The sequence below is a fragment of the Grampus griseus genome (assembly GCF_964374135.1).
Source record: "Grampus griseus genome assembly, chromosome: 11".
Taxonomy (NCBI): Eukaryota; Metazoa; Chordata; class Mammalia; order Artiodactyla; family Delphinidae; genus Grampus; species Grampus griseus.
This window is the reverse complement of record NC_139005.1, coordinates 14,471,783-14,491,525: the sequence shown is the minus strand read 5'-3', so window position 1 is coordinate 14,491,525 and position 19,743 is coordinate 14,471,783. Positions and strand designations below refer to the sequence as shown.

Here is a 19,743-nt window from a genome sequence, read left to right as displayed (position 1 = left end):
CTTTTAGCAGATAAACTGAAAGAATCCTTTACGTTTCTTCCTGCAACTTCTTCAGTGTTTCATTGCAATAAATTTTGCCTTCACACCTATTTTGAAAACCTCTTTATTTCAAAAATGCTAAATTCAATGGTTAGCTTCTCCATGCATTTTATTTATCGCTCTTTTCTTAAACTTCTCTCTATTCTAACTCCTAAGACATAACTCTCTCCAAGTTTTTCTTTAAAATTTCATATCATTCCTCCATCTGTCCTGCTAGCATTCCTCTTCTGTTCTCCTCTTAAAGTTGAGTTCTTAATTTTCTTTCTTTTTACTTAACAAACTCTTCCTGAGCAATCTTAATGAGTCTTTCTCTGCCCCCACCCCCAATTTTATTGAGACATAATTGACATATAGTATGGTATTAGCTTTAGGTGTAACAGCATGATGATTTGATATATGTAATATTATGAAGTGATACCATGATAAGTTTAGTAGACATTTATCTCTTCACATAGGTACAGATTTTTTTTCTTGTGATGGGAGACTTTAAGAGTACTTTCTTAGCAACTTTCAAATATATGATATAGCAGTATTATCTATAGTTACTACACTGTACAGTACATCCCAGAATGATTTATCTTATGCCTGGAAGTTTGTACTTTTTGACCACCTTCATCCATCCTGCCCCTCTTCTACGCCCTAGCTGTTCTCATCCACTTCACCATAGCTAAAGAACCACTAATCTGTTCTCTAGCTATGAGTTCATTTTTTTTTTTAGATTCCATATGTACGTAAGATCATACAGTATTTGTCTTTGCCCGTCTGACTTATTTCACTTAGCCTAATGCCCTCAAGGTCCGTGCATGACATCACAAATTACAGAATTTCCTTTTTTTTTTTTTTTTTTTTTTGCGGTACATGGGCTTCTCACTGTTGTGGCCTCTCCCGTTGCGGAGTACAGGCTCCGGACGCGCAGGCTCAGCGGCCATGGCTCACGGGCCCAGCCGCTCTGCGGCATGTGGGATCTTCCCGGACCGGGGCACGAACCCGTATCCCCTGCATCGGCAGGCGGACTCTCAACCACTGCGCCACCAGGGGAGCCCTCCTTCTTTTTTATGGGTGAAAAATATTATATATATTTATATGATATACACACACACACACACACATATATATCTCATATTCTCTTTATCCATGTAGGTTGTTTCCATGCCTTGAGTATTGTAAATAATGCTGCAATGAACACGGGGTGGTGCAGATAGCTTTTCAAGATAGTGATTTCGTTTCCTTTGAATGAGTGCCAAGAAGTGAACTTGTTGAATGATATGGTAGTTCTATTTTTAGTTTTTTGAGGAACTTCCATATTGTTTATGGCCATTATTTCAACTCTTTATCAAGTAATTCACTTATTTCTGTTTTAATAACGTCTGTTTCTGGGGTTTTATCTTGTTCTTTTGTTTGGAACATATTCCTCTGTTTCTTCATTTTCCTTTACTCTCTGTCGGTTTCTGTGCCTTGGTTCTGGTTTGTCTCTCAACCTCTGTGATAGTGCAAGCAGCCTACTTCATTCTTAATGGCTCCCAGTCATTGAGGGTGTACCAGGACCTGGCAGTGTCTCATAACAGAGGATCAGGCAGCATCTAGATGCAGGCTGATTGGAAGCTGGACCCTCAGGCAGCAGCTTGTAAGGTGTGCAAATAGACATCTTTCAGGAAAAGACTGGAAGATGGGGGCATCAGTCCATCCCCTCTGAGCGGAGCCCCAGAGGGACTGCCAGCCAAGGACTTTCTCTTTTTTTGTCAGGGTTCTCCTGAACCCGTGAACACAAGCCCCACTGGCGGCCAGACCCAGGCTATCAAGGGGTGTGTCCTCTGGGAAACAGCTTGTGTGCACAAGCTCCTGGCCTTGGCGACAGTCTCCAAGGTATGGAAATAGGCCTTCTTCAGGAAAGACTGGGACTTGGGTGCCTCTGGCTGCTGTATCTGTGCAACAGAAGCAGAAGGAAACAGAATGAAAAAAGAGAAAAAACCAAGTTTGCCAGGTAGTTTAAACAAGTATGTCAGAGTTTGGGAAGAAAGTTGCAAGTCATATGATTTCCTAGAATATATTCTGAATACTTTGTTTTTTAGTGTAATTTCAGAGATAATTTTAAATGTTACATTTTATTTTAAAATTTCTTGTTTTGATAGATCAGCTTTCTCATGATGTCATTTTTAAAGCAACATTTCATCTTTTTACTAACAAACTGAGCAATGGAGAATGGTAACAAAATGAAAAGGCTTAATTCTGTTTTCTAAAGTGTACTATCAGGATGACTAACAATAGAATTATTTTAATATGTTCTTTTATCCTCCTGTATTCAGTCATTCATTTAAACATATAATCACTAGCCTCCTACTTTAGGGTAGGTCCAGTACCAGGTACTGGGAATAAAAATAAGTATAAAATATCTACCTTCATGGGATTCATAGTCTTAAGGTAAAAGATATATTTTAAAATTATACATAAATAATGAAAGAGTTGTTTGGGAAAGTTCTTTTTGTAATGCTTGCAAAGAATAACCACTTAATGAGCTTCGTGGTTTTTTTTTTTTGTAAACAGGAGAAAGATGGCTTCATTACTCTTATTTTATGTTGTAAACTGTAAATGATTAATATGTAACATTTTAAAAAGCTATAGTATTCCCTGCAGTGGGGCCTGAGATTTTGCATATTTTCTGTAATATGTTTTTAAAAATAGTTTTCCTACACTCCCTAGCTTTAGGGAGATTTTTAGCTCCTTTATCCAATTAAATGAACATATTTCACCAGGATCATAAAATTGTTTAGGTGCTGGACCAAGTTCTGAAGACCTCAGTCAGACACTCTTATAAGTACTTAGGATACAAGAAACAGATGACAGACTTCCTGTCTGAGACAATTTGGCATTTCTAGAAGAGAAGTAGAAAAAAAGGCTTTAATTTCAGTGTAATAAACCCTAGGAGAGAAGAAGGTACAGAATCGTATAAGAATCCTGAGTAGGACTCTCTAACATGGGCTGAGGAAGAGACACAGAGGGACATAAGGGATGACTTCTAGAGAAGGACACTTTTTCAAGGATTCGTAGAAATTCGTAAGTTAAGAAGTACAATAAAAGAAGGGCATTCCAGACAGAAGAAACAGCCTTTACAATAGCAAGAGACAGCTTGATGTTTATACTGCAACTCATTCAGAGCACAGGCAGTGTGAAGTGCAAGGGAGAAGGTGAGGGAAGAAACCATCAGTGATGTCTTCAAGGGTCTTGGATTCCACACAACAGTTTGGATTTTGTCCTGAAGACAAAGGAGAAACGCTGAGAAATTTAAGAGAGTTAAAGAGATCAGACTTGTATTTGACACAGTTTATTTCTGCACATATACTCTCAATACGTGCAATGGTGTATTGTTTTCTCTTTCCTCCCATTGCTTGTCCTTATTGTTCTGGAGTTAGTTTCAGGTCCTGGTCTACCATGCCTGTGAGACTGGGGACAATTTACATAAGATTTTTGACCTTCAGTTCCCTCCTACAGGGGAGATATTAATACATTGGTACCCTACAAGTTGTGGGTGCTGTTACGTGCCTCAGTACTCAGATTTGAACCTTCCTTGCTTATCACTTTTCTTCTTCTTTCTTCCCTTCTGCTGACGCTCTGTCATCTTTCTTCTGCTTATTACTTACCCTTTGTTGCTTTCCTTTTCCTTTTCTCTTTCTATCAAAATTAGAACTTCCCATTTTCAGCGATACGATTCTCACCTCTTGTGTGTGGTTTTTCTTTTTTGGTAATTTGATTAATTTTTGACCCTTCATTTCCTTTGGGTTTGATCAGTTGTAGCAATTATTTGTATTTGTGGAATTTTGTTTCAACTTTATATCTCTAATTCTTTCTAGTATCAGATAACAACTTCAATCTTTAGGGAAAAACAAAACAGAACGAGTTACCAGAGGACATTTCAGATGGTCAAGTTTATATCCTGCTTGAACGAAGCAGAATTTTCATTGCTTAGTGGATAAAGTATATCTTATCGTATGCTGCTATTCAGTAAGACAAAAGTTTTTAATTCATACAATTTTACATGACAAAATGTTTCGGGAATTACAGGCACACTTTGATTTTTATTGACTTGCATAAGATCTTATGACAAATTATGAGCAAAATGGAGCTAAATTAAAAACAAAATTAATTCTGTAACATTGACTTATGTGGACCTCAAAATCCAAAATTTCAAAACAGTAAGTTGAACTTCATAGTCTACTGAGATTATTGATAATATGAATTATTTTTAAGATTTTGTAATTTTAAGGTGCTATTATTGTTTAATGAGCTCTGGAGACCCAACTTCTTATTTGACGACCACCGATTCCAATCTTCTTCCCAAGCTTATCACCGTCTCATTCCCAATGGGGCTCCATTCCAGCCCCTGCTTCTTCAAGCTGCTGTGTACGTGTAAATTAATGCTCCTCCTTGAACTAAGCTGGTGCTCTTCCTACTTGATTCCCAGCTCAGACTGTTTCTTGGATTCCTCAGATCAAACTCTCCGGTAGCCACCAGTGAACTTTTCCTAAAAAAGTGAAGAGATCATTTCCAGCATGTTTATCCTCTGTTGTACCTTAGGGTTGTTTTATAGTTAAATTTGTCAAAAGATGAGACACTAGGCTGGAGGGTGTGAGGGAAACAGACATAGATAAGACCTAACAATACACTGATATCTCCATCCTCATAGCAACCTGTGACATAAGTAGTGCTATCTATCCCCATTTTGCAGATGAAGAGTATGAAGCTCATAGTTTAATTTAGAAGTTCAAAATCCCACATGCTTTGGAGCTGGGAATATAATGTCAGCTCAGGCTGTCTACAGATCGTCAGCTTTTCACCACAATACAGTGGCCCTTTAACAGGAACTTTTTGTACTTAAGCTTAAGTACTGCAATGTATTGAGAAAATTAAAATATAAATAGCCTCTTTGGAAATTAAATGTCCTTCTAAGGTGTACTTCCTATACCTCAGTTTTTTATTTGTAAGTGGTGCTCTAATTCTACTAGTTATTCTAACTCTCCCCAACTCCAGACTTTCTTGACTTCTCTCCCTCATGCATCTAAAATGTTAATGTGTTGAATCCTTCTGACTTGTCTCTTCATAATTTTACTGACACCTGTTCTTTAGTTTCTACTCACCACCTCCCACCTGGATGGCATCTTCTCTCTTCCCTTACCTGCAGTTCTCCTTCTCTTCCCATCGGTAATGCACAACTAATCACAACTAAACCTCTCCTATGCTAGTCATTTTCCTACTCAGAACCTCACAGTGATTCTGTTACTTTAAATAACTGGACCCAGCCCACTTTCCTGTCTCTTATCTCATAAAGTTCAAGTGTGAATTTTCCAGAACAACCAGGTGAAGCTACTCTTTCTCATCGAAACTGACCTTGTTTGTCCCTCTCCCAGTTCCTTCAGTGATTATGCAGATTCCATTTCCTCAAAGTATTACCACCTATTGCAGCTTCTGTATTTACAGTGATCTTGAATGACTGATTTATTCTGACATTTATGGTGCAGGATGCCTATTGATGACATGGGGTTACATACTGTTTGGATGGTTTCAAGAAGCTACTCAAATAGACTAGAATAGAAAAATGAAATGTGTAATTGAAAGATAACCTAGAATCCTCATCTTCTCCCATACTTCTTTCCATTCCAACTATGGCAATTGGGTTGTTTTTGTTTTGTTTTTTACAGAGAGGGTCTTCTTATTTCTGACCATTTATTTACAAATATCCACCCAGGAATAACTCCAGCATGTTCATCTCAAGCCTGTATCCCCCTCCAGATATTTAGATTCATATTTCTGCGTCTGTAGGACACATGTCCCTGAAAGTTCCATGACCTCTCAGAGTCAGCATTTCCCTCTGCAATCCTGCACCCCTGCTGGATCACCTTTCCTTTCCCATTCAGACCGAGCAGATCTGAAACCACAGGTCTGTTTTCCCTTCATGATGGACCCATGTCCTAGATTTCAGTTTCCAAGTGCCCAAAACAAAGCTTTTGATAGAGGAAACCAACTAGGCAGGGACAAAACAACAGACTATAGTGAGCTCTATGGGATGGCATATGTTATCACCACAGTGAGGAGAAGGTCTGAGGTAAATCCAAATGGTTCTGGGATGTCCTAAGTCTGGAAGAATCTCTAGCAGCTTCCCCTGAATTCGGGCAAGTCTTTCCGGGTAAAGAACTGCGTAAGGGCTCTAACTCTCCCCAGGGGCAGGATACACTTCTTCACTTAAACTGGGCAGCTCTGGCCACTGGGTTTTAAGTGGTGATGATCCATTAACCTTTCCCCAACTTTGGCACCATTTCATGCACTTTTATGTATTTTATCTGAAATAAGAATCCAATGTAACTTCTTTCCAGTATAAGTTGGTATATATGTTACACAAATACTCTAACGTCTTCATTTTGTGTATTTTTTATGTTCACAATGTGAGCCCACCAGTCATTTTTTTTTAGTAGGATAATGACAGGCTAAAGCAAGGAAGAATCACCATAGAAGAATTTAGAACAATTTATCGAATTATTGCACACAGAGAAGAAATTATTGAGATTTTCAACACGTATTCTGAAAACCGGAAATTTCTTTTTGAAAAGAATCTGGCCCAATTTTTGACACAAGAGCAGTATACACTTGACATTAATAAAAGTATTGCTTCTGAGATCATTCAAAAATATGAGCCTATTGAAGAAGGTATGCTTGTATTTCAAAGTTTTATCAAATATTTATATGCAAACTATTTTTTAAGATTTGCACTTATTAAATTCAAATTTTTGATTAGGTCAGATTTCTTATGGGTAATATTATATGTTGGCTGTTTTAATTTCATATTTTACAGACAGCAGATGTATCTTTTAGAAAGCTTTGTTGTGTAACAGTGGCATTCTTTCATTGTCCTGTTCCTTTCTTTTAGCTGCTTCTGTATATCTCTCAGGTGTTCAGAGATTAGCTTATTCAGGAAGAGCAAAATGAGGATTCTATTACAAGTACTGTAATGGAAGAAAGGGTCTTGATATTCATTAATAAGATAAAAACCCAGGTATAGGCACTTTTCCATTTTTATACACTATCTTATTGAAAAATATATGAATGTTAAATTAGCTATATGAAAACAATTCTAGGAAAGAATAAAACATTATAAAATCACTAATTTCCCTGTTGTTTATACACATAATTGTCTACAACATTTCATAAACATTAAAACATTTTTTCTTTATTTTTTGAATGCAGTCATCTGGTTTAAGTTCAATGACCATTTTGGCTAGTGAGCTGTATAGTTTTTTTTTTTTTTTGTCATATAGTTTTTGATCTCTGTCTCATCTTTCATTGGCTAAAATATTTCAATTTTTTCCATTTATGTTTATTTTTAAATAAAATAATAAATAATAATGTAATAAAATATGCACAAGAAACACTATTAAAGCATGCTGTTTAACCCTACAGAAATTAATAGAATAGCTCAAAATATTTATTAACAAGGGATATATGAAAGCCCAAGTTCTGCCTTTGAAAACTGGTTTATGGCCATCAATGCTTAACATACTATAATATGGGTCCTAACAAAACAAGACTTATTCCTTCATGGGCTCGTACATTCATAATTTATTCAAATGTTTATCTGTGGCCACTGAGTATGGTTCTAGGAGCTGGGGATACAGTGGAGAACAAGGCAAACTAGGTTTCATATTCCTGATGGGGGTTGGAGGGAGATTGACAATAAATAATTAAACATACAAATGGATAATTTCAGGGAGTGCTACGTACTGTGAAAAAAATAAAATAGAGAGTAGACAAGCACGAGGTCTAGCTCTAATTGGTTGTTTTTTATTTTTTAAACAACTTTATTAGAGCATAATTGCTTTACAATGGTGTGTCAGTTTCTGCTTTATAACAAAGTGAATCAGTTATACATATGTCCCCATAGCTTGGTTGTTTAGGAGAGTCGTCGATGGGGATGCGATATTTGAGCTAAGACGTAAGTGGTGAGAAAGAACTAGACATGTGACAAGAGAAGTGTTGGCCCTGAGTTGGAGAATCGAGGAACAAGAGGAGGACAGTGTGGTTGGAACCTGGAGAATGAGGGCTAAAAGCGTTTGGACAGGGATTAAGTCATGTTGGTCTTGTTGGCCACAATTAAGATTTTGGCTCATGATTCAGTGCCACGTAAAGACCTTGGAGGCTTTTAAGTACCATGGTGGTAAGACTGAAGATAGTGCTAGTAAGAGTTTGGTCTGATCATGATTAAAACTTTGCAGGTTTGCAACAAGATAAAGAGCTTGCATCAGAACGTAAAAAAAGTACATCTCTAAGCACATCTGATGAGTCCAGCTGACTTCTTTCCTTTCAATAGCAAAGACTTTCTCTGAGAAAGTAGTGAATTGATTTAGGCTCTGGTTCAAGCTCTTTATGTCATTGCCACCTGGAAACAACCAGTTCACAGACAAGCACTTTTAGTAGCATTATTCCAGTCAATATTCAAAAAAAAAATTGCCACTGTTACCTGCAGGTGGTAAGTTAAAAGATACAAAGGGATAATGAGATGGTGCCAGTGACATCTTGGAATTGTGTTTGTATTTTAACCATAATATTACACTGTTCATCTATTTCATCTTTTGGGCCTTACTCTGCTTCCATTCAGATAGTTTCACACAGCCAAGACCTTGCATTTCATTTACATGGCTATTGATCACTTTAGAGACTTATTAAGGTCAATTTGAATTATGATCTTACAGTCCCAAATGCTGCCAAGTTTCTCAGTCTCATCCCACATTGATACTTGACATATGTCAATACCAAATAAGGAAAACCTCATTTTATTTTAAAAATAAAAATCCATGAGATTAATTCTCAGTCTGGTAGTTTTTAAAGGCATAAGAGGAGTTTGTTTTCTATTCCAGTACCAAAGATAGTTAATTAGTTAATAGTTCAAAAGGGCTATAGGCCAATCACTGCTAATTGCACTGGGAAAAAGAATAAATTCATGCAAATCATTACTATTAAAATATATGATGCCTTTGCCCCATACACTCACATGTTTCTAAATTTGCATAACTTTGAAATAGTTTGCATGACTGTAAGCATTTTATGTATTTTCTTCTAGCTTTCATTTTTTAAACCAAAATTGTAAGAGCATTTTGAATGCCGGCTTTTTCATTTTTATGATGTCATAAACATTTACTTATGTCACTGTATATTTTTTTTCTGATACATTATTTGTAACGGCTGCTTAGTATTGTATCATAGCTTGAGATTTAATTTGTTTCCTCCCCTCATTAATTTTGCTTTTATAAATAATGCTAGTGTGAGCATTCTTGCACATCCATCTTTGTCTGAGGCTCTATTTCTGTAGTATAAATTCCCAGAAATAAAATTCTTTGCCAAGGATCAACACTCTCTATTCTAAAGTGAATACTCACACCAACTTTTAATTTGAGGCAAACTGAGTAATCAGCAGCAAAAGCAACAGTAACTAACCTTTATAGAGCTAATATATAAAGTTAGTATACAGGGATGGGTGTTATGATTACAGTAAGTCCCCTACATACGAACGAGTTCTGTTCTGAGAGCGAATTTGTAAATCCAATTTGTTCGTAAGTCCAACAAAGTTAGCCTAGGTACCCAGCTAACACAATCGGCTATATAGTACTGTACTGTAATAGGTTTATAATACTTTTCACACAAATACATAAAAAACAAACACAAAAGATAAAGAGAACATTTTTAATCTTACAGTACAGTACCTTGAAAAGTACAGTAGTACCAGCTACATCACTGCTGCTTTTACGCTTGCTTCTGGACATCCTGGGCTTGAAGTAAAGATACTGTACTACTTTATACAGTACTGTACAGTAAAGTATACAGAAGCACAGCCACTTGTAGAGGATGCATGCACGTGACAATGTACGCCAGACACATGAACTAACTTATGTGATAGGACATGCAAATGCAAGTTTGCATCTTTGCAAGTCGCAACTTGAAGATTTGTATGTAGGGGACTTACTGTACCACCATTCCAAAGATAGGGAGAAGTTAATTAACAGGCTCCTCATATAACAAATAAATGGATTTAACCCAAGCTGTCTCATTCCAGAGCCAGTATTCTGCTTAAATAGATAATTTTGGTTTATATGATACTGAGTATAAAAGTTCAGAGATCATTTGCTAAAGATGGTAATATGCAAATGACTCAGCAATTGCATTTATAGGCATGCACCCAACAGAAACATGTACATATTTGCACCAAAAGACATGTCCTGGTTGTTGATAGCAGAACTTTTTATAATAACCCCAAACTGGAAATAATCTAAATGCCCATCAAGAATAGAATTGATAAACAAATTGTGGTGTACTCACACAATAGAAAGCTATATACAAATGGGAATAAAAAATGTCTAACTGTGTGCATCTACAAGAATAAATCTTATAAACAATGTCAGGCAAAATAAACCGGTCACAAAAAAATACATATTGTGTGAGTGCATTTATATAAAACACAAAAACCAGGGAAAATGGAATCTATGCTGGTAGAAGCCAGACCGTTGAATACACTTGGGGGTGGGGTGTGGGTGGAGGAAGACTAGAAAGTTAGCAGGAGGCAGTCTTCTGGGGTGCTGCTCTGTTCTTTCACCTTGGTGCTGGTTACATAGATGTTTAGCTTGTGGAAATGAATGGATCTATGACATATGTACTTTTCTTGTATGTATTTTTAAAATATTAAAAATCAGAGATGATTAAATAATATATAATCTACTTGAATGTTGATATAAAAGAACTAAATATAAGAACCTTAGAAAAATTTGCTTCCAAAGAAACATTAAAAATAGTATTAATATTCTAAATGAATATTCTAGAAACAAACTCTGCTACTAAGTTTTAAAGTGAGATGTAATTTATATACTACTAATGATATTTCTGCATTCTTTTTATTTATTTTCATAGTTAAACAAGCACACCAGATGTCATTTGAAGGTTTTAGAAGATACATGGATTCGTCTGAATGTCTGCTATTTAATAATAAGTATGAAAGTGTTTATCAAGATATGACTCATCCACTGAGTGATTATTTTATTTCAAGTTCACATAATACGTACTTGATATCTGACCAATTAGTGGGACCAAGTGACCTTTGGGGATATGTAAGGTATTTCGATTTTTAAATCCATTATATTTTAAAGATGTTTGAAAGTTCCTGGTGGTGTCTACCTCAGTAGGTAATAATTCACAGTAAAAGAAGGCTATGCATGTTATAAAAACACATAGGGAAGAGGAATTTTGATTTGTACATATCTTGGATATCCAATCTTTGGGTGGTCGTATAATTTATTCAATATATTATTATCATACACTTCCCTTCTAATCCTGTCTGCCAACCTCCTCTCCCCGCTTATTGGCCCTTGGAAGTTTCCTGAGCAATTTGGATACTTCGTATAGGAAAATATGTGAAGAAGACTTTAAAAATCTTATTTAGCTAATCAGAACATCTGGGGTTTCTAAAATAATATGGTTAAAATTAATTCTCAGATATCTCAGTGCTATAAGGAAAACCAACACATACATTATATAATGTGGCATTTATAGATAATATATATACTTACATGTCAGACAATTTACATAGATTAAAGGCAGTCTACGCTGCACCATTCATTAATTTTGCGTCCTACAATGTATCATACTGTTAATACCAGTTTAGTTTCAGCTTCAGTTTAGTCAGTCAGCTGAAGATACAGTGGTGAGCAAGATTTTCAAAGTTGCTACACTCATTTGTTCATGAGAATAGGCAGCTAATAAGCAGATAAACAAATCGATATTTCCAGGGACTGATTCATATGGAGAAGATGAACTAAGGTAATTGTGGGGTGAAGGGTGTTACTTTAATTGAAGGGTCAGGAAAGGCTTCTCAAGAGGATATAGTTGTGGTCTGAGTGACGATAAAGAGGAAGTTTCAGGTCTAGTGGAAGGGCATGCCAAGTAGAAGAAATAATCAGTGCTTGGCATGTTCACATGACAGAAAGACAGCTAGTGTGGGTGGAAACAAATAAATGGAGAATGAAGGGAGGTGAGCTTGAGGAGGTAGACAGGATGCATTTATGAGGGTCTTAGAGACCATGGAAAGGAGAATGGATTTATTCTAGTTGCATTGGGAAGCCATTGGAGGGAATTTCCTTGGGATAATATCATAATTTGATTTACTTTTTACTGTGGCGGAAAGACTGATGGTGCAAGAGTGGAGGTAGGAGATGCTTTGGGAAGACATTGTAGCAGTCCAGGTGATGACGATCATTTAGATGGTGAATTCATGAGGCAGCAGCTGAGATAGAGGGCTGAATTTGAAATATTTCAAGGAGGCAGAGCCAACAAGGTGATTCACCCGGTGATTTGAAGAGAGGTATGAGGGAAAGAGAGTATCAGGATTTTGGACCTGATAACCTAGGATATGATGACATTATGGACAGAGGTGGTAAAGCCTAAGAGAGGAGGCCATTGTAGGTTGTGAGGCAAAAGCAAAAGTTCTGTGATGGCCGTGTTCAGTTTGAGATATCAATTAGTTATCAAAGGGCTAGGTCAGATAGTCAGTTGAGTGTATGTGTCTGGGATTTAGAAGAAGTATCCAGACTGGAAAAATAGGATTGGAAGCCATTGGTATATAGGTGATATTCAAAGCTATGTGATTGGGTGATATTACTTAGGAAAAATCATAGAAAAGATATCTTATAATCCCATGATAACATCAAACTTAGAAATTAATATTGCTTCTCCAGTTTAAAATCTAAGTAAATACATAAATCCACAAACTCAGAAATATATCTATTTAGAATCCTGTAAAGATTGCCCCATTCATAGCTCTACTTTTATTACAGAAATTTCTATTCATACCTCATTATATTAATTTTTTAAAGAGAGAAACTACACATTTTACACAGGTTGACTTAGAAATACAGAAAATTACTTTTGAATTCCAAGAAAGTGTTCCACCCATGTGAAAATTTAAAGTTAAGTTTAATTGTATTTCTTCCTTTATTTCCTTACACACCTGTGGAAGATACACTCAAAATGCAAGTCTTTCAAAATTTCTCTACTTAAGAGAGGTGATGTAATGCAATGTTTACCTATTAATGTTTAAGTTTCTGGTGCTAATCTTTCCTCCCTTTCTCTCATTTGTTAATTATATGATAGATATAACATTCTTGTGTCTCAGTTTCCTCCTCTTTAAAAGAGGAAAACTAATATTAACTGCATTAAATATTTTAATCCACAAAAAGCCACTTAAACTTATTTAAGTGGAGAATTTCTTTCCTGAGTGAGAGACAAATTTTCATTATTCGTTCCCACGTCATTATTCATTCATTTCACTCCGTGTCTCCGTGAGACAGTGAAAAGTGCCCTCCACACCACCGCTGGGGGAGAGACAACTTTCTTTTACATGCTTCTGAGTAAAAGGGTTGGCATGACACAGTGCAATCCACGCAAAACATTTTTGCCGGGGACCAAACCGTGTAGTTAAAATAAGCAGCTTGGTAAAGGTTGGCTTGATCTAAGGATGTAATTAAACCTATCTAGAGATGTAGCAAGAATCAGGATTATTTAGGTTGTCCTCCATGAAAAATTTTTTTCCCACAAAACTATAGAGGGTTTTGATCTATTAGTAGGGAATGAAATTCATGTAGTATTTTGTTAAAGGTATAAACCATAATCTAGGAATGACCATTTATTTTGTTTAAATTTTACTAGTGCCCTTGTGAAAGGATGCCGTTGTCTGGAAATTGACTGCTGGGACGGATCACAAAATGAACCTGTTGTATACCATGGCTATACATTCACCAGCAAGCTTCTGTTTAAAACTGTTATCCGAGCGATACACAAATACGCATTCATAGTACGTGCATATCTTTGTTCAATTAGTTATGTAAACATAAGATAATTTACTTGTTTCAAAATCCTATAATGCTTGACCTTAGTTTAGATCAGTAATATTTCCAATTGTGGGTTATGATCCATTAGTCGGCAGTGAAATCCATGTAGTATATCATTAAAGGTAGATTTGTCAAAGTTAATCTCAGGTAGTAAGGTACATGTGGTTTCATGGAACTTTTAAAAAAATTTTAAAAATTTTGTATAAGCAGGTTCTTATTATTTATTTTATGCATATTAGTGTATATATGTCAATCCAGATTTCCCAGTTCATCCCACCCACCCCCCCATACTTTTCCCCCCTTGATTTTCATGGAACTTTTTGTTTAATTATATAATATATATTATGTGTGTGTGTGTATGTGTGCACACGTGTGTATTGTGTCATAATATAAATTATATTTCTTACCATGAGTTAATGGCCAGAACAGTTTGAGAAATACTGGCCTATGTAATAGTAAATATTTTACCAACATTTGAATATTTTACTTTCAAGACACAAATGTCAAAAATGTATTATCTCAACTTTTGGCATTTTTTCTACTATGATGTCAGCTATTTATACAAAAGTTGACTTTAGATTTCAAAATTATTGTTAAATGTATTAAGTTACAGATTCAAAGATTTAATTCTTTTTAGAGCTTCTTAATTCAGCTTAAAAATCCTCGTCTATAAATTGAGCTGGTTTTAACAGTCAGTGAATTCTGAATAATACTTGATTCCATTGACAAGCTTGGCTAATTCAGTACCTTCAGACATTTTAAATTGTTTTTTTAAACTTAGTATATGTGATTTCTTTCTTAACTACTTCAACCATAGTGCAATTGAAGAGAATTAACAAAATCTTACTACTTAATGTATATCTAATAAATTAAACTTACAAATTCGAAAAGCCTAAAGTACTCCTAAATAAGTCAATGTATTATCTGTAAACATAAGCATAACTTAAAATCACACAGTTAAATCAATTGCTCCATTATTTATTAGAAATAGAGTATAAAATGCTAAATATTCACAAAATAAATATAAAATATTTAAAAATTTATCTTAGTATAAAACCTTGATATATGGCATTAATTCTCTTAAACAACTAATTTCTGATGATTTCTAAATTTATATCTCTATCCAAACTTCTCCCTTGAATTTTACACCAATATAGACAACTTCCGATTTGACATTTCCACTTGCATATTTAATAGGTATAATTAACTTAACATGTTTAGACTTGAGCTCCAGATAATATTCCTCTTTTTCCTAGTCCCACTTTTCCCGTGGTCCTTCCCATCTCAGTTAATGTTAACTTTTATGTGTTCGGCCTAAATCATTGTTGTCAACATTAACAGTCCCTTCTTTTCTCTCTAACCCCTCAATAAGTTCTTCAGCAAATCCTCTGACTCTACTTTCAAAATATACACTGAATTTCCCCATTCTCACTGTCACTGTACTGGTCAACTACCATCACCTCTCACTTGGATTATTACAGTGGCTTCTTATCCAGGGTTCCTGCTTCTCTCCCTCCTCCCCTGTGGTTTCATCTCAATATATCAGCCAGAGTGACTTTTTGGTAAGTCAAGTCATGTCATTCCGCTTTTCAAACCCTTCAATCCCACTCAAAATAGAAGCTAAGGTCCATACCTTGACTCCCAAGGCCCTACATGACCTGTTTTCCATTACCTCTCTGACCTCTCCCTTGCTCTTGTGACCATTCTGGCCTCCTTACCCTTTTTCAGACATATCTCAAAGCGTTTGCACTTGCTATTCCCTTCGTCTGAAATACTCTTCCCAAATATTTGAGTAGCAAACTCTCTCACTTCATTCAGGGTGGGTAACTGAGGGAATAAAAGGAAATAGAGACAATCTTAAAATTAAAATGACTTGCAAGGATGGACAAACCCCTACAGCTTCTAACACTCCAAAGAGTAAGTGATGGAAAAAAAAGGCTTTGAGCAACAGACTCAATGAGACTTCTCAGTTGGATAACGTGACACAGTTTTGCAGCAAAGATTAGATCAAAGGTTGAACTTTTTGCTCAATATAGTCACCATTAATTTGGGGAAGAGAGAACAATGAAATAAAATAGACTTGATAACTGTGGCTTGGAAAGAACGTTGGATATAGTTACTGACACATGTGACTTACTAGAAACAAACATATGAAATTGAAGTTTTTGAGGAAGTTGTATTGCTAAAAACTAAACCAAACATAAGTCTGACTTGTTAGGCGAACCTTAAAACAACGCTTGGTCAGGAAGTGAGCTGCAAAAGTGGCTTGGCTTAAGGAAAGCCAACTCCTCAGCACATGCTTTATATATGAACGAGGAGGATAACGCCAGAGGATCTTCCCAGAGGGTGGAGCCAAAGACCACAGAAGACAAAAAAAAAATGAGTTCTTCCCAGTGAGTGAAGTCAGGGCCCAATCAAGAAATCCATTTGCTAGGCATTCACTTTGCCTAGTCTCAAAATCACTTATTATATTTGGGAAAAGAATTTTACACTCTTCTCTTAATATTAGACTGAGTCAATATATATGTACATGGGTATTTACGAGAAGGTCATTTTTTAGGCTGAACCCCAAAGATATTAGGTTCTAATTCCTGGAAATTGTAAATGTTACTTTATTTGGAAAAAGGGTCTTTGCAGGTGTGATGAGGTTAAGACTCTTGAGATGAGAGATTATCCTGAATTATCTGGGTGGTCCCTAAATGCCATCATATGTATCCTTATTAGTGGGAGGTAGAGGGAGATTTAATACACACAGAAGAGGAGGCAATGTGAAGATGAGGGGCAGAGATTGGAGTGATGTGGCCACAAGCCAAGGAATGCTGGCAACCACCAGCAGCTGGAAAAGGCAAAGAACAGATTTCCCCTAGAGCTGCTGAAATTTTAGCCAGTGAAACTGATTTCATTTTAACCAGTGAAACTGATTTCAAAATCTTGGCCTCCAGAATTATGAAAAGATGAATATCTGTTGTTTCATGTGACCAAGTTTATGACAATTTGTTACAACAGCCATAAGAAATTAATATACTCATACATTAATAAGGCATAATATTATATGTGATATATGTAACATATGACATATATATCAAAGGTCTGTAATAATGCAGCAGACCTTGCAATTCCTTTTCTTATTATTCTAAATTGGTAAATTTGTGTCCTGATAATTATATGTGGAAACAAAATAAAGAAAATAATTTTGAATAAGATCCCAAAAGGAGTGCTGTTCACTATTTTGTGACAAATTTAAAAGTTACAGTGGTGACTAAGGGCAGAAAATATCTTTGTAGAGTCACTTTTACTTACTAGATACTCTTTATTATTAAAAATTGGAAATATCTTTATCTTTGTTTTTAATTATAAAGCAATGAGTTTTGATTAAAGAATTTAAAATTGAAAAAGTAGAAAATTAACCTTTTTTTAACTTACCAGGGTTAAAGTTTTTCCTAAAAATATCTAAACATATATATGTAATTTAAAAAAAATGTAGAATCTCACTCTTTGGCAACTTGTTTTTCTTCATAAGACTGGATCATAGATAACTTTCTGTAGAGTATATATAGCTCTACCTCTTTTGTGACAGAGTTATATCATTCCTTTAAAAGGATATGCCATAATTTATTTAAACAAGTACCCACTGTTGGGTGCTTCAGTTTTTTTCCTATACTTCTAATGCAAATAGTAATAATTTTCCTTTTTATACAGATTTAATGTTCCATTTTGTCAGACTCAAAACTATTTTCAGTTTAAAGAAAACGTAATAATTTTGCGAAGGTACTGAACATTAGAAATGTTTTAAAATTAAGTGCTTCTATAAATTGCATTAAAGTTATTGAGGAGTTTTGATTAATAACTGTAGTAATGGTTAATTTTTTAGACATCTGACTACCCAGTGGTGCTCTCTTTAGAAAATCACTGCTCCCCTTCCCAACAAGAAGTGATGGCAGACAATTTGCAGTCTACTTTTGGAGACGCCTTGCTTTCTGATACTCTTGATGATTTTCCAGACAAATTACCTTCACCAGAGGTAACACTTTGTCTGAGAAGCTCAGGTTAAGAAAAAGAGAAAAAAACATGCTACTATTGTATTGGCCCATGAAACTGGGCTAGAGATCAATGACAAATGCTTAGTTTTGATTATTTATCGAGGTGTATCTTTGCAATGTGTTTCCGAGGAAATAGTCCCGTGAGTATGTAGGTGAATACATTTTGATAAAGAGAATATATAGAGATATACCTAAAAATTCACATTTTAATTGTGCGTTATATCCCATGTGTCCAAAATTTCAAGTCAGTTAATATTAGACCACAGGAATTTGGTATGTTTTACAGGCCAAAGACTAAGAAAGAGGCAAAGATCTAGGCTGTAAATAGAATTCATGCCCAATACCTCAGCATCTGGGTGGCAGGTTCCCCCCTTTTTAATCTGCTCTTTTCAATGTCCCTGTCTCTACAGACGTCTTACCATCTTCAGTTGAGCATACTCAAGTATTTGGTTTAAAAAAATCACCCACACCCTACCCTCAGGATTGCAGTTTCTACTCCAGCTATCTTTTTATTTTATTATTTCCTTTCTCAACCCAAATTTTCATTTCCTTGTCTCCTCACAACCTACCTAATCAGGCTTCCTCTTCCGTGTGCACCAAGTAAGTATTTCAGTTTGCTCATCACTTTCCTACCAGTAAATTCTTTTTTTTTTAATATTTATTTTCTTTATCTTTTTTTTTTTTTTTTTGGCTGCATCGGGTCTTAGTTGCAGCACGTGGGATCTTTGTTGAGGCTTGTGGGGTCTTTCACTGGAGCGCATGGGCTTCTGTAGTTGTGGAGTGCAGGCTCCAGGTCACATGGGCTCTGTAGCTGTGGCACTTAGTTGCCCCGCGTCATGTGGGATCTCAGTTTCCCAACCAGGGATTGAACCTATGTCCCCTGCATTGAAAGGCGGATTCTTTACCACTGGACCACCATAGAAGTACCCACTACCAGTAAATTCTAACGGACCTATTTCAGCCTTCCTCTGACTTGTTGCCTTGACAACATTCAACGCTATGGATGCCTCCTACCTTTCCGTGAAACACTTCCTTCTGTAAAACCACATTCTTCAGGCTTTCCTCATTCATCTCTGGCCACTCTTCAGTTTCCTCTGCTGGTCCATTCTCCTCACCCCAAATTTTATCAGGTGATAAATGAACTTTTTTCTTTTTTGACACCCCTAACCAATAGTTTAATTTTGACATGTCATCATTTTGGTAGCTATAGTATATATTTGTAATATTTGAATATCCCCCTTTATAGTTTTCTTTATTTTATTTAGATGAGTAGAAAATTTAAAGATGAAAGTGTTATGACACTAAGGACAAGAGGTATAGGACTCACGATAGAATTAAGACAGAGAAAAATAAACTGAACAAATGGACAAACTGACTCTTTCACCTGATGAGAATGCTCACAGGCTAAATGTGTTCAATTATGACAGAAAAGAAATATTAAACAACTTGTGCAGAGTGCTGTAAACACATCATCAGAGATTAAATCTAAGAGTCATGGTCTAATTCAGGAAATTATAATAATAATTTCAGTTTTCTAGGAATAGAATTCCTCCTCTTATTATTTATATATCTATTTTTTAGTATTCAGATATATAATTTCCATTAAAGCTTTTGCTTCCACACTAAAGTAAGGAGATGCTTTCCAATGAGTAGATGAGAAATTAGAGATAAAGTCATTTTTTCATACTGCGCTTAGCCCTCAGTATACAAAAGAATTGCCTGGAGACTTGTTAAAGAGACATAATTCTGTCCCA

At 35.7% G+C, this 19,743-nt stretch overlaps 1 protein-coding gene across 1 annotated transcript in view; it reads left to right on the top strand.

Moving 5' to 3' along the window:
- Window positions 1-19,743, top strand: part of PLCZ1 (phospholipase C zeta 1) — a gene marked incomplete at both ends in the record, with an annotated part of 41,588 nt that overhangs the window by 3,665 nt on the left and 18,180 nt on the right. The window contains 4 exons of the mRNA XM_082666329.1: window positions 6,501-6,732; window positions 10,978-11,179; window positions 13,768-13,912; window positions 17,821-17,970. Coding sequence (XP_082522455.1) covers window positions 6,501-6,732; window positions 10,978-11,179; window positions 13,768-13,912; window positions 17,821-17,970 — 729 coding nt within the window. The remainder of the gene's footprint in view (window positions 1-6,500; window positions 6,733-10,977; window positions 11,180-13,767; window positions 13,913-17,820; window positions 17,971-19,743) is intronic.